This window comes from Pelobates fuscus, chromosome 3 (assembly GCF_036172605.1).
Source record: "Pelobates fuscus isolate aPelFus1 chromosome 3, aPelFus1.pri, whole genome shotgun sequence".
NCBI lineage: Eukaryota > Metazoa > Chordata > Amphibia > Anura > Pelobatidae > Pelobates > Pelobates fuscus.
In genome coordinates, this window is record NC_086319.1 from 381,788,554 (window position 1) to 381,802,730 (window position 14,177).

Consider the following 14,177-nt stretch of genomic DNA (forward strand, 5'->3'; position numbering starts at 1 on the left):
CAGATACATGTTATTATTATTACACAGTGACTGTCAGTAACACATGGGTGATAATACAGATACATGTTATTATTATTACACAGTGACTGTCAGTAACACATGGGTGATAATACAGATACATGTTATTATTATTATTATTACGCAGTGACTGTCAGTAACACATGGGTGATAATACAGATACATGTTATTATTATTACTGAGTGACTGTCAGTAACACATGGGTGATAATACAGATACATGTTATTATTATTATAACACAGTGACTGTCAGTAACACATGGGTGATAATACAGATACATGTTATTATTATTATTATTACACAGTGACTGTCAGTAACACATGGGTGATAATACAGATACATGTTATTATTATTACACAGTGACTGTCAGTAACACATGGGTGATAATACAGATACATGTTATTATTATTACACAGTGACTGTCAGTAACACATGGGTGATAATACAGATACATGTTATTATTATTACACAGTGACTGTCAGTAACACATGGGTGATAATACAGATACATGTTATTATTATTATTATTACACAGTGACTGTCAGTAACACATGGGTGATAATACAGATACATGTTATTATTATTATTACACAGTGACTGTCAGTAACACATGGGTGATAATACAGATTCATATTATTATTATTACACAGTGACTGTCAGTAACACATGGGTGATAATACAGATACATGTTATTATTAGTATTACACAGTGACTGTCAGTAACACATGGGTGATAATACAGATACATGTTATTATTATTATTATTACACAGTGACTGTCAGTAACACATGGGTGATAATACAGATACATGTTATTATTATTACTGAGTGACTGTCAGTAACACATGGGTGATAATACAGATACATGTTATTATTAATATAACACAGTGACTGTCAGTAACACATGGGTGATAATACAGATACATGTTATTATTATTATTATTACACAGTGACTGTCAGTAACACATGGGTGATAATACAGATACATGTTATTATTATTACACAGTGACTGTCAGTAACACATGGGTGATAATACAGATACATGTTATTATTATTACACAGTGACTGTCAGTAACACATGGGTGATAATACAGATACATGTTATTATTATTACACAGTGACTGTCAGTAACACATGGGTGATAATACAGATACATGTTATTATTATTACACAGTGACTGTCAGTAACACATGGGTGATAATACAGATACATGTTATTATTATTATTATTACACAGTGACTGTCAGTAACACATGGGTGATAATACAGATACATGTTATTATTATTACACAGTGACTGTCAGTAACACATGGGTGATAATACAGATTCATATTATTATTATTACACAGTGACTGTCAGTAACACATGGGTGATAATACAGATACATGTTATTATTAGTATTACACAGTGACTGTCAGTAACACATGGGTGATAATACAGATACATGTTATTATTATTATTATTACACAGTGACTGTCAGTAACACATGGGTGATAATACAGATACATGTTATTATTATTACTGAGTGACTGTCAGTAACACATGGGTGATAATACAGATACATGTTATTATTATTATAACACAGTGACTGTCAGTAACACATGGGTGATAATACAGATACATGTTATTATTATTATTATTACACAGTGACTGTCAGTAACACATGGGTGATAATACAGATACATGTTATTATTATTACACAGTGACTGTCAGTAACACATGGGTGATAATACAGATTCATATTATTATTATTACACAGTGACTGTCAGTAACACATGGGTGATAATACAGATACATGTTATTATTATTATTATTACACAGTGACTGTCAGTAACACATGGGTGATAATACAGATACATGTTATTATTATTACTGAGTGACTGTCAGTAACACATGGGTGATAATACAGATACATGTTATTATTATTACACAGTGACTGTCAGTAACACATGGGTGATAATACAGATACATGTTATTATTATTATTATTACACAGTGACTGTCAGTAACACATGGGTGATAATACAGATACATGTTATTATTATTACTGAGTGACTGTCAGTAACACATGGGTGATAATACAGATACATGTTATTATTATTATTATAACACAGTGACTGTCAGTAACACATGGGTGATAATACAGATACATGTTATTATTATTATTATTACACAGTGACTGTCAGTAACACATGGGTGATAATACAGATACATGTTATTATTATTACACAGTGACTGTCAGTAACACATGGGTGATAATACAGATACGTTATTATTATTACACAGTGATATATAGATAGATTGATAGATAACACAGAGCTATAGATACATGTTGTTGTTGTTGTTGTTGTTATTAATTATTATTATTATTATTATTATTATATTAGTGACTGATAGAGCTATACCCAGTCCTCACACCGACCTCCATATTACACAGATATAAACATCCCCCCACGTGGTCTGACAGCGCTGCTTCCGGTCCCGGGAGGTCACGTGTTCTCGCACAGCAGAACACCGGTCCTGAACCGGAAGTATATCTGATCAGCCGGAGAGTCGTCAGCAGCAATGACTGGGAACAGCGGGAGCGACCCCCGGAGACCGGGCAAGGTGCAGAGGTGAGAGTCAGTGGGGGCTGGGAGTGAGGGTCAGACAGTGAGTGGGGGATGGGAGTGAGGGTCAGACAGTGAGTGGGGGCTGGGAGTGAGGGTCACAGAGTGAGTGGGGGCTGGGAGTGAGGGTCACAGAGTGAGTGGGGGCTGGGAGTGAGGGTCACAGAGTGAGTGGGGGCTGGGAGTGAGGGTCAGAGAGTGAGTGGGGGCTGGGAGTGAGGGTCAGAGAGTGAGTGGGGGCTGGGAGTGAGGGTCAGAGAGTGAGTGGGGGCTGGGAGTGAGGGTCAGAGAGTGAGTGGGGGCTGGGAGTGAGGGTCAGAGAGTGAGTGGGGGCTGGGAGTGAGGGTCAGAGAGTGAGTGGGGGCTGGGAGTGAGGGTCAGAGAGTGAGTGGGGGCTGGGAGTGAGGGTCAGAGAGTGAGTGGGGGCTGGGAGTGAGGGTCAGAGAGTGAGTGGGGGCTGGGAGTGAGGGTCAGAGAGTGAATGGAGGCTGGGAGTGAGGGTCAGAGAGTGAGTGGGGGCTGGGAGTGAGGGTCAGAGAGTGAGTGGGGGCTGGGAGTGAGGGTCAGAGAGTGAGTGAGGGTCAGAGAGTGAGTGGGGGCTGGGAGTGAGGGTCAGAGAGTGAATGGAGGCTGGGAGTGAGGGTCAGACAGTGAGTGGAGGCTGGGAGTGAGGGTCAGAGTGAGTGGAGGATGGGAGTGAGGGTCAAGAAGGGTCAGAGAGTGAGTGGAGGCTGGGAGTGAGGGTCAAGGAGGGTCAGAGAGTGAGTGGAGGCTGGGAGTGAGGGTCAGGGAGTGAGTGGGGGCTGGGATTGAGGTTCAGGGAGTTTCAGAGCATGAGTGGGGGCTGGGAGTGAGGATCCGGGCAATTAAGAGCGTGAACAGAAACGTAATACAGAATGGCAGAAGGTATACTGGTTCTGACACTGGGAGACTGGCTGCAGGGAATTTACGTTGTCTATGGAGGATCCCGCAGTCTAGTGGAATCCTCCATAGACCTCAGTTCTGTCCTCTCACGTGTGATGTCAGCGGACCCATTGGAAGAATATGGCCATGCTTGCGAGGGACAGGTCCAGGTAAGTAGAACTCACCTTTATCTGCCCGCCCACTGGACTCCCAGGCAATGTTTGTCAATTCTGCAGACTGGCCGTGCTGATTTAAGACAGGGGAAATCGAGAGTAAATGCCAACCTGGGCCTCATATGGCCTTTATTCTACATAACCGTTTCTTGTTGGTTGTATAATAACTCCTTTTGGCTTTCTACAGAGAAGGTATGGACTTACTCTTTGGTTTGCTATATTTTAAGATGGCTAGTGTAACCATGAAAGATGTAGTCACATCTTGGCACCAATCCATGATTGATTTGTCTTCTGTCAGTGACGGTCTATTCCAAGGAAGTATAAAACCCTAACAGGTAGACAATGTTCGGCACTCCAATGTTGTGGATAAGATCTTCCATGAGGCTTTGTCAGCATTATGGCTAAATGAGCATTATGGGAGATGAAGTCCATAAAATCTGGAGTCTCAAATGTTGCCTACACTATCACTATGTTACAATGCGTTAATGTTGCCTGTAAATGGAATTAAAGCCCATTTTATGCATGCATGCATTGGATGTGGAACTGTAATGTAAGTTTATCACAGCAGAAGTAGCTCAGTGGGATGAAGGGAGTGACATGGTGTTATAATAATATTAAAAAGCCCATTAGAAATTCTTATACAAATGGTATTCTACTCCAGAAAAAGTACATAACATATAGGACTCTTCTCGTCCTACCTGTTGGAGATGTAGAACCCCTTCTCATATCTGGTAGGTGTGTGGGCTGCTGAGCTCCTACTGGGTTAGAGTTAGGGACCTCCTCAATACTTTAGATTTAGGATCCTTTCCTACGTCCCTGGAGATATTTCTATTTATGGTCTTTCCACTTTCAACGCTATTCCTTCTGCATGCTCTGGCTATACATGTTGTTATAGCCGCCATGAAAGTATTTGTGTTACATTGGAAGAGTCTGGTTGTCCCCACACAAATGGAGCTGCACTCAAAACTTCCCACAATACATGTATGAATTGATATCAAGCCTTACACCAGACCAGAAAAAGAAAACGATGGGATATGGGACCCTCGGAACAGGTTCCATTATTGATCTAATCCTTGCAGCCCTGACTACTCTTCTACATTTAAACAAACCGTGTGTAGAGCAGAAATTAAAAACACCAATCTTGGCTGCCTGTGCCTTTCTCTGATTGCGCAATAAAACCACCATTACACCAAAATTGCCGTGTGCTGGTGTTTTCCTTTTGCTTAATCCTGGCTTGGGCAGTATACCTGTGCCCCCCTCATTTTTGTACATGATTTGTCTGTCTTCAAGGAAATGTTAGAAAAATAAAAATAGAATACAATTTGCTTCAGATCTGAGGAAGAGAGGAAAAGTCTTGAAAGCTTGTCTTTTAAATATTATGTTAGTCCAATAAAAAATGTATAATTGCATACTGCAATACTCTGGTATATCATTTATTTCTTTTTTCGTATTTTCGCCCCTCCATGGTAGATAACCTAGGACTGTCATGATAGTTTTCTGCCTTTTTTTAATGATGGTTTCCATCCTAAAATGAAGGTAAACTATGCATTTACTTTGGGAGACTTATCTAAAAGTGTACATTTTCAGAAAGCAGTGATGTGAGATTATTTATCAAGGTTATGCAGGTCTGATTTTATTTAGAGCCTCATATGGCCGGGAGGATGTTTTAATTATATCCTGGCCATGAAAACGGAGGCTTCTTCATTATGAATAGCCGTAGTATCACCTAACGTACAATTAGTGTAGATCAACTTACACTAGGTCCTCACCTTGAGTCACAATGACTGATTTCCTCTGTGATACATTAATGTATCAGGTTAGATTACTCACCAGGGCCCCAATGCCATATGTTTCCATGATCCAAGCTGTTAGACATAAGCCATGGATTTGTTATCCCGTTTTCATTTCACGGATGGCTTGTAAAAGCCTTAACCCTGTCTGTGCTAGCAGGGGACCAATGCATACATTTTAAGGGGGATTTTGCTCCCTCTAGAATTAGAAATTTTATTTTGACACTGGGATGTTGTTCCTATAGACTGTAAGCTCGTTTGAGCAGGGTCCTCTTCAACCTATCGTTCCTGTAAGTTTTCTTGTAATTGTCCTATTTATAGTTAAATCCCCCCCCCCCCCCCCCCCCCCCCCCCTTATAATATTGTAAAGCGCTACAGAATCTTTTGGAGCTGTATTCTATCTCGGGATAAACCACTTAAATCATTTAAATGTTTCTTGATAGAGTGATTTCCCTCCACTGAGATTTAAGTAAAAGCTACCCTATCCTGCAGGGTGTTTCATTTGTTTGTGTGTGCTTGGTAATTTAGAAGCTTGTGCATGGGAGGTGCAACTTTAAGTAGACTAGCTGTAACCACCGTGACATTAGTCCTGATGTAAATCAAAGACATGCTTGGCAGCAATAATCACTTATTTATTGAGCGCATGAGGCCAGGGCTCGACAAATCCCAGGTGCCAGGTCGCCATGGTGACCAGAAATTTTGCCCTGGCGCCTGTGATTTGAAGCCTTTTAGCTAAAGCCTCAGGATGTGGGAACAATGGAGCCAGCTGGTGACCCTGAGCAGCATAGAGGTGGCTGGTTCAGGGAGCGTGCAGGTGGACCATGGAGGAGGCAGCAGGCTGGGGCAGCGCATGAGGGAGCAGTAATCTACCTGCAGCTCTTCTCTGCTCCCTCGCATTGTATACTGATGGCAGGAGTCGGAATATGACGTAATTCTGGCCCTGGCATCACTACAGGGAGCAAAGAGGAGCTGCAAGTAGATTACTGCTCCCTCACACACAGCATGAGAGCAGCCCCACCGGACCCCAGGGAAACATCCACTCAGCTCTCCCAAAGGTAGGGAGGCTGGGTGGATTTCAATTAAAGTGGAAAACGTCAAATTGTGTGTGTGTCTGTGTCACAAAATGTCTTTCTTTTTTTTTTGTAAATCTTTCTTTTATTATGGCATATGCGTTATGGGGTACAGAAGAGAAAAAAGGAGGCATTGCAGGGTAACACAAGTTTGCGGTAGCAAGGTGGTGGGCAAGACACCTCCAAGAAAGACTGCCATATTTTTTGTTTTTTAGAACGTCGTGTAAACAGGTTTATACAAGCTTGGAGAACGAAATACATATTAAAAAGAACATGCTAGTGATCATTGCTTATGGAACATAATCTGCTAGCGTAGTTAGATAGGGCGGATACAATAGCTTAACCTTTTCCCCCATGCTGGACAGCTTTATTGTATGTTCGAGTAAGTTGCTTAATCTAAATAGCTGCGTAAGGCGACATATGAGTCAAGATAGATGCAGGTATAAGATTAGTGACTATGAGGACCTCGTTGGACCTGCGGTAGCATGGCCGTGGGATCTATAGGTAGGCTTTAAGTTATTGAGGTACACATAGAGTATGTTCATTATGGTTAGTTACAATCAGCAGGACATCTTGTGTATGCAATAGCTCCAAACCTTAATTGTTGCATCTAGATCGCTTGGCGTGTGTAAGGTTTGGTGGAAGACAGTAGTTAGCAACATCATGAAAGGTACATGTACCGTGTATGTTGGTGGTAGATCTTCGTGTTGGGGCTTACTCTCAAATACAGTTTAGGGAGACAAGCAGGTATATTGCAATCCCCTAATCTCATCTATGCGTGTGAGGGTGTACGACAGTATGCGTGGCCTAGCCGTTGTATTTGTATGTATGACATATTTAAACATGGGAATTAACATTCAACTTGGAGGTTAAGTTACAAACAGAAGTCCAGCAAAAAGAGGTCGTGTAGCCGAGCAGGTAATGTCCCAATAGTCCATAGCCAAATATGGTAGTAAGACTGTCTGCTAGAGGTTAGTTCAGCCTATACCGCTGCTGGGTGGTGCAGCCGCGCACGTCTGAGGAGTCGGAAAGATGTCTCCAGCAGCTTGCGAGATCCATAGGGGTGCGGACCGATGGCAGCCGACTGCCTGCCCCAGGCCTCTGTGAAGGCCCTCACCTGTGGTCCACTGACATGGTTACTCGAGGAGGCCGGGTCATCCCTTCTGCGGGCGTCATGTGGGGCTCTGGTGTTCTGCCGCCGCCAGCGGCGGGTGAGCCTCCGACGGTGTGGTCGGTGTTTTGGAGTTTGACTCCATGTGGTCTTCAGCCTGGGAAGGCATCGTGGGCGGCTTTCAGGACCGCGTCTCTGTCGTTGGTCGAGCTTTGGGCTTTGAGGCACATCTTTGGGCCTGGTAGAGACTCCGCCGCCGTGGTGAGGTGGTTTGGAGTGCGTGTTTGGCTTCACCCGTCTTCTCTGCCGCTTGTCGGTGTGTGACTCGGGAGCTGTCCGGCAGAACAGGCTTGGTGCATGGTGGGGAGAGTGCGGTGGGCCGGGCGGTGGTTGCACGTTTCGTGGTCTGCTCTCAAGCCTCGCCCAGAAGGCTGTGAATAGCTTGTCGATGCGGACCTCCAGCGGCTCCATTAGGTCCCATGTGGTGGAGTCCGCCATCTTGGCAGCAGCTGCACAGAGTGGCTGTCGTTTTCGGGTTGCCCCGTCGTCGTTTGGCAGCAGGTAAGGGTGAGCTGGGACCGGGATAACCCCCACCGGTCCATAGGGGGGGGAACGTGGGATTAGTCTCCGTCTGGAAGCCGTCGCTGGCGACGGAGGAGCGGCCGCCTCCTCCACGCCGGCCATGCTTGTAGGCCTCGGGTCGCTTTGTCGGGCGTTCTGCGATCGGTACCTGATGTGTGGTACCAATGCGTAGCCCTTATCAGCAGCCTTCTGTAGGTGGCCCATTTGTCGGGTTTTGAGATTGATTTTCGGCGTTTTTCCTGACAGATTTGTCGTTTAGAGCGGGAGCAGCTCTGTCCTGCACCCGCTCGGCTCTGCGTCCAGGCCATGCCCCCACAAAATGTCTTTCTGTGACTGTTTAGGTACCTGTACCCCACCGATCATGAGAGAGGTGTTTTTACTCACCTTCTTTCCCACACCGTGCCTGTTTTGCCGCGACTTGTCTTTAAGATCTCGGCTAAACCAATGCTTTCCTGTAGGAAAAGCATTGGGAGGATACTGCGCATGTTCTCTATGGGTAACATTCAGCACCTCCATGCAGAGCGTGGAGACGCTGAACAAAGGTACTGTATAACACTGGCACAGGGCTCTCTAGTGGCCATCGGAATGACTGTCACTAGAGGTGTCACTAGGCAGCAATGTAGACGTTAACATTGAAAAGGCTACAGAGACAGGCTATAGGCACCAGAACAACTACATTAAGCTGTAGTGGATCTGGTGACTATAGTGTCCCTTTAAGAATTGTATATTTCTCGTAACTTAAACTTTTCTAGTTTCAAAAAAAAAAAAAAAACTGCCTCCTAACTTTTTTTAGATGGCTTCTAGATTCCAAACAAGTTTGTCAATTCCTGCATTAGGCCTTCCCTATGGGAAAGCATTGAATTTGCTTGACTCATGCAAAGTTTGAGAACATACAGCGTCATTTCACTGAGTTAAACTAATTGAAATGGCAGGAAGTGCCACTAGAGGCAGTCTTAATACAGTAATATAAACATTACAGGGATAATCCTTGAGATAAAGTGGTCTGGCTGCCTATGGGGTACCTTTTAAATAGAGGGGTGCCAAATTGGATTTTGCAAATTGTAGTTGTACTGGGGTTTAGGGTTTATCCCCTTGCCGGCAGCACCTGGTGTGCCTTATATGTGCAGGAAACAGAGAATTGGTTGCAAGGTAGAGAACAGAGGTGGTCTAATAGTATACATCCAAACTTGCCAACCCATGGCTTAGTGTGTTACCTCTGCCTCCGCTCAGCATTAACTGTGCGGGACTCATGGATGTGTTCAGTTATCTTTTCATTAAAATAAAATACATGATTTGTTAAAACCTTTCCTTTGATTTCTAGGTACAAACCGCCCACCACCGAGAACTCCCCGACCCTAGATGATCCAACTCCAGACTATATGAATCTCCTGGGCATGATCTTCAGTATGTGTGGCCTTATGCTTAAGGTGAGACATTTGAATAAATAAATGTCCTTTCATTACTTCATAAAAAAAGAAGTCTACATTTTTAGTTCCCTTATTATATACAGTGTGTTTAGTTTAACATTTATTAACTCTTACTTTGTTAAATTCCTACTCGAGCCGTGTTGAAGATTCCGATGTGGGAGTAAAATTCATGTAACAGAGCAGAAGATAATGAGCACAGTAGGCAATTTTTAAATTGGTTTTGTAAATAGATGATCCTTTTGGTTCTTGTGCTGTGAGTAAGTATCTGTCTGGCAACTTTTTATTTTTGGGGGGGGTTGGGAAGGGTGAGGCTTTTATTTATCAGAATGAATGCTGTTAACTGGGGAAAAAAGTCATGCAGAATAAAACAGGCTTAACAGATACTTGTACTTTAATTTATTTAATAAAACATTGGTGAATGTGCCATGCACCCTCCAGGCTTGCAGGTGGTGAATGACTTTTAAAGTCTAGCTACTAGCTGTAGCCATACATTTTATTTTAGGAGATGATACAATGCTGTTCCATTTATCTATTGTAAATGCTCACATATGGATTTAAACATTTGCTACTTATTGGTGCCGGTGAGTTTCTGTCTCAGCCGGTTAGTAGTTGGTTATACATTTATTTTACAAATGTCTTAGCACTTTAAACTCTGTGTCCTTTTTTTTACCCATCAGTATTACTTGGGTTATTATTTGAGCCATCTTTTCATGTTACATGTGTGTATGTGTGTGTCATACAAGTGACTGGAGATAAGACCATCAAAAGAGGAAGAACTGTAATCTCTAAGTGAACATCTGAAATACATCTGATATCTGTTTTGGTTTTTCTCTCTCTTTTTTTTTTCCTGTTAATAAACTGTACTGTTGTAAAAGTTAAAATAGTGACCAGTGGCCTGACCGCCAAGATGCTTGGTCGCACAAAGCGTGTGCTCCGTGTGAGAATCCACTATTGAGCTCTTTAAAGGATATTTATTCCAAATAATCTGCCAACTTCGAAGCTTGGAAGAATAAGTGTAACCCATAGACTCAATTTGTGGGGTTTCCGTGTCATAGCGGACAACCTAAACTTGACGACAAAGTGCGGCCTACCGATAGAGGCGGGCAGGGGTGAGGCGGCCGATCTCCCTGCGAGCTGCTTAGCTGGAAGGCACTGAAGCGGTCGGAACCCTGCCTGGGGCAGACGGGAAGGCCAGTATTGGACAACCGAGACACTGTCACCTAACATGTTTCAGATAACCAGCATGGGTATCGGATGAAGAGCTGGGATGCCAGGGTGGGAGAGATCACAAGAGCCCGGGCTAGATATTGTAGTCTCCCTCTATAACTAACCGATTGCTTGTTTTACCTATTGTCTTTTTATGTTATTTTAATATCTAAGCGACACCCTCCTACTGAGATCCTGGAACCCAGTGGGCTCATAGCTTACCCAGTATTAATTTGAACCCCCCCATGTTTTACGGAGGCCATCTTGTCTGCAACCACTAACGCATGCTCAGCTTCCCCATCTTGAAAAGATATGTGGAGTCAGATGGATAGATTAGACAGTCATACTCCCTCTAAACCACCATAATAGCGTTAGTTGTCAACAGCTCATACTGTTTTACCTAGTTAAGTCCAATTTACCTGTCTAACCTGTCAGTTTAAACGCACCCTAACTACTGGGACATAATTACATAGCCTGTATTACTCTTGTTAAACTAAAAGTGTGCAAGTTTACCAAAGCCATGACAATGTCCTTGTGTGATATTTTGTGCTTGCAGAGGCTAATGTGGCTAAGCATACCTTTTTGTATATCTGTGCACACAAAAAGAAAGAATTATAATAAAAAAAAAAATAGTGACCAGTCATGAACACTTACATTCAGAATATCTTTTTTTTATAGCAAGAGCTTTAAAAGGACAACTTAATGAAGTGGTTTTGGTGTATAGCTCATGCCTCTGGTGTATCACGGCTAAATTCTCTGATATTTAGGGGCTAAATTACATTGTTAATGCAATCTTAGTAACCCTTTCCTTGGCTGTAACTCACACAGCCTGCATGGGAAAAAAAGGTTTAATATTATAATGAGATCTTACAGCACATTGTGTTTATTTTAGAAGTTAGTATCTCCTGCTCGGTTTATTGAGCTTTCAAGGGCCACTAGAATCACCTAGCTCACCTTATCGCATTCAAGTTGTCTGGTTGGTACTGTCCTTATAACCCTTCCATGTAAAACATTGCCGTTTTTGTAGAAATTACAATCAAATTTCGTGCATAGCAGCATTTGATTGGGCGAGTGCAGCTTCTGGCCACACATTCGTATCTCGTCCATCAATGTATTTCGCAGTAACCAGTCTGCTAGCTCAGTGGTTAGTACTCCAGCCATAGTCAGGATCCCAGACTTGATTTCTAGTAGTCTCAGCTTAGTTTTTATTCTTTCAAGGTTAATAAAATGAAGACCATTAAGTTGGATAATAACATCTTCCACCTAAGATTTAATCACATTAAGTGATATGGCATCTTTATTAATTTTAGTTTTAGATCCTTGGCTTTTACACTAGCACAACTGAGGGGTCTGTAGGAGAAATGTTGGTATTGGTGGTAGGAAGAAAGGACGTGAGCTGTGCTTCAGATCTTGCATGTGTGAAGTAAAAATTGCATTAAGTATGTGGATTCCAGGTTTGATGTATGTTTTAATCATTTGATGGGTTTTTCTGTCTTCACGCCAGGCCAAAAAGCTGTGAGGAAAAAAAACACCTTTTAGTTGACTGTCTTTTATAGCATCGCTTGTCACCAGCGCCAATAACCTTTACTGTCTGAGAGAATTAACATTTTTAGACTTGCATATGTTTTCCATTCTCATATACTTTTAATATTCTTTTCCCATCTCACAGCTAAAGTGGTGTGCGTGGATTGCGGTTTATTGTTCTTTTATCAGTTTTGCAAATTCCCGCAGCTCAGAGGACACCAAACAAATGATGAGCAGTTTTATGTGAGTATGGGATCTCTTGGGTATACTAAATGTACATGTCAAAACTGTGTAGATAAAAAAATAAAAAATAAATGACGTCTTTTTAAGAATTGTTTATCCCTTTTTATTTTTTTCATTTTTTTTTTCATTTAAGGTGAAACCATGTTTATCTATATAAACTAATGTATATCCTCTTTCTTCCAGGTTATCAATTTCTGCTGTAGTGATGTCCTATCTCCAGAACCCACAGCCCATGTCTCCTCCTTGGTAACATTCATTGGATGACTGATAGTCTGCTGTTCCACACTTCCTGTCTCCTGTCCTACCAGCTAAGAGTGACATCCATCTTCTCAATGTGGTCAGGAATAAGGGCCTTTAGTCACAGATTTAATAAAAAGACTGACACTTTTTAAATTGTGCTTTGTGTGTTTTAATTGAAAAAAGACGAACTCAAGCTGCTTCTGAAGGAGGGTAGTCCACAGTCTCTCTGGGACCATTTAACTCCTATTTTCAATGAAAGGCCATCTTTCTTTGTTCTGTGGATTTTTACCCCTTTAAAATAAATTATTTAATAAACAAATGCTCATAGAGGTCACACTCTGTAGAGGGAATGAAACAATAAAGTGTACTCTACTGGTTCCATTCTGTGTCACACCAAAACAAAATGTTACATTATATATTTAGTAGTAACTTCTGAGGTCTGCCATCACCCAACCATGGCCGTGGTCAGTGTAAAATGGCAAATATCTACAAATGTAATGTGTCCCCTTGGGCATAAAATAAAATCTCTAAAACACTAGATTCTTCTGCAGAGTCAGAATGCAATCATTGCTGTTCGTCCACCCACTGTAAAGCGCTGCGGAATTTGTTGGCGCTATATAAATAATAACATAATAATTGCTTCTCACAAGTACTGGCACTGCAAAATAAGGTTTTTACAAGCTTTTAAACTTATCTGTAATCCAGTGCTAGGACAACTCTTCTGAGATCTGTGAGAGATGCATTCACAGCATCCGGTGGCGTCCGCTTGTGCGTGATGCCAAATGTAAAGTGTCTCAGCGTAACAAACACCCGAGGAGTGTTTATGGCCAAATTTAAACAATGCTAGAATGCAGGGCCCGTGTCTACGCACCATCACCACATCATCTTAAGGAATTGGTTTTGATCCCTTTTAATAATACGTATTTTAAACTCTTGAGGATAAGCTCGCTAATTAGAAATAAATTAAAAATGTTTATATAATCTAAGATGCTGCAAAGTCTAGATATTTGCATGAATTTTAAATGTGAGTGCCTGGTTTCAGTTTTTTTTTTGTTTTTTTTTTAATTTTCCCCTAGTGTATGCACCCACATATATAGCCATCCACCCTGTACTGGGAAATTTGTTTTGAGTGCTCACACTGGGAGGTTGCTAGAGACTCCTGCCACCATAACTACTATGGTATGATGTAGTGGTTATGGTGCCTGGAGTGTTCCTTTAAGCACCTTCTAGACATAACATTTTGTTTTTTTATTTCATTAATTCCAAAGAACTCTTAGATTAATGAA

The 14,177-nt window shown here is 41.9% G+C and overlaps 2 protein-coding genes across 2 annotated transcripts in view; one reads left to right on the top strand and one right to left on the bottom strand.

Annotated features, from left to right (window-relative positions):
• Positions 1 to 2,512, bottom strand: part of WDR83 (WD repeat domain 83) — a 33,927-nt gene extending 31,415 nt beyond the window's left edge. Inside the window, exon 1 of the mRNA XM_063449594.1 lies at positions 2,436 to 2,512. The gene's annotated coding sequence lies outside the window, so the exon portion shown is untranslated. The remainder of the gene's footprint in view (positions 1 to 2,435) is intronic.
• An 8-nt stretch (positions 2,513 to 2,520) lies between these two features.
• Positions 2,521 to 13,044, top strand: WDR83OS (WD repeat domain 83 opposite strand). The gene is made up of 4 exons (XM_063449595.1): positions 2,521 to 2,628; positions 9,573 to 9,678; positions 12,554 to 12,651; positions 12,835 to 13,044. The coding sequence occupies exons 1-4, from the start codon at positions 2,579 to 2,581 to the stop codon at positions 12,899 to 12,901; spliced, it is 321 nt and encodes a 106-aa protein (XP_063305665.1). The 5' UTR covers positions 2,521 to 2,578; the 3' UTR covers positions 12,902 to 13,044.
• Positions 13,045 to 14,177: the final 1,133 nt, after the last annotated feature.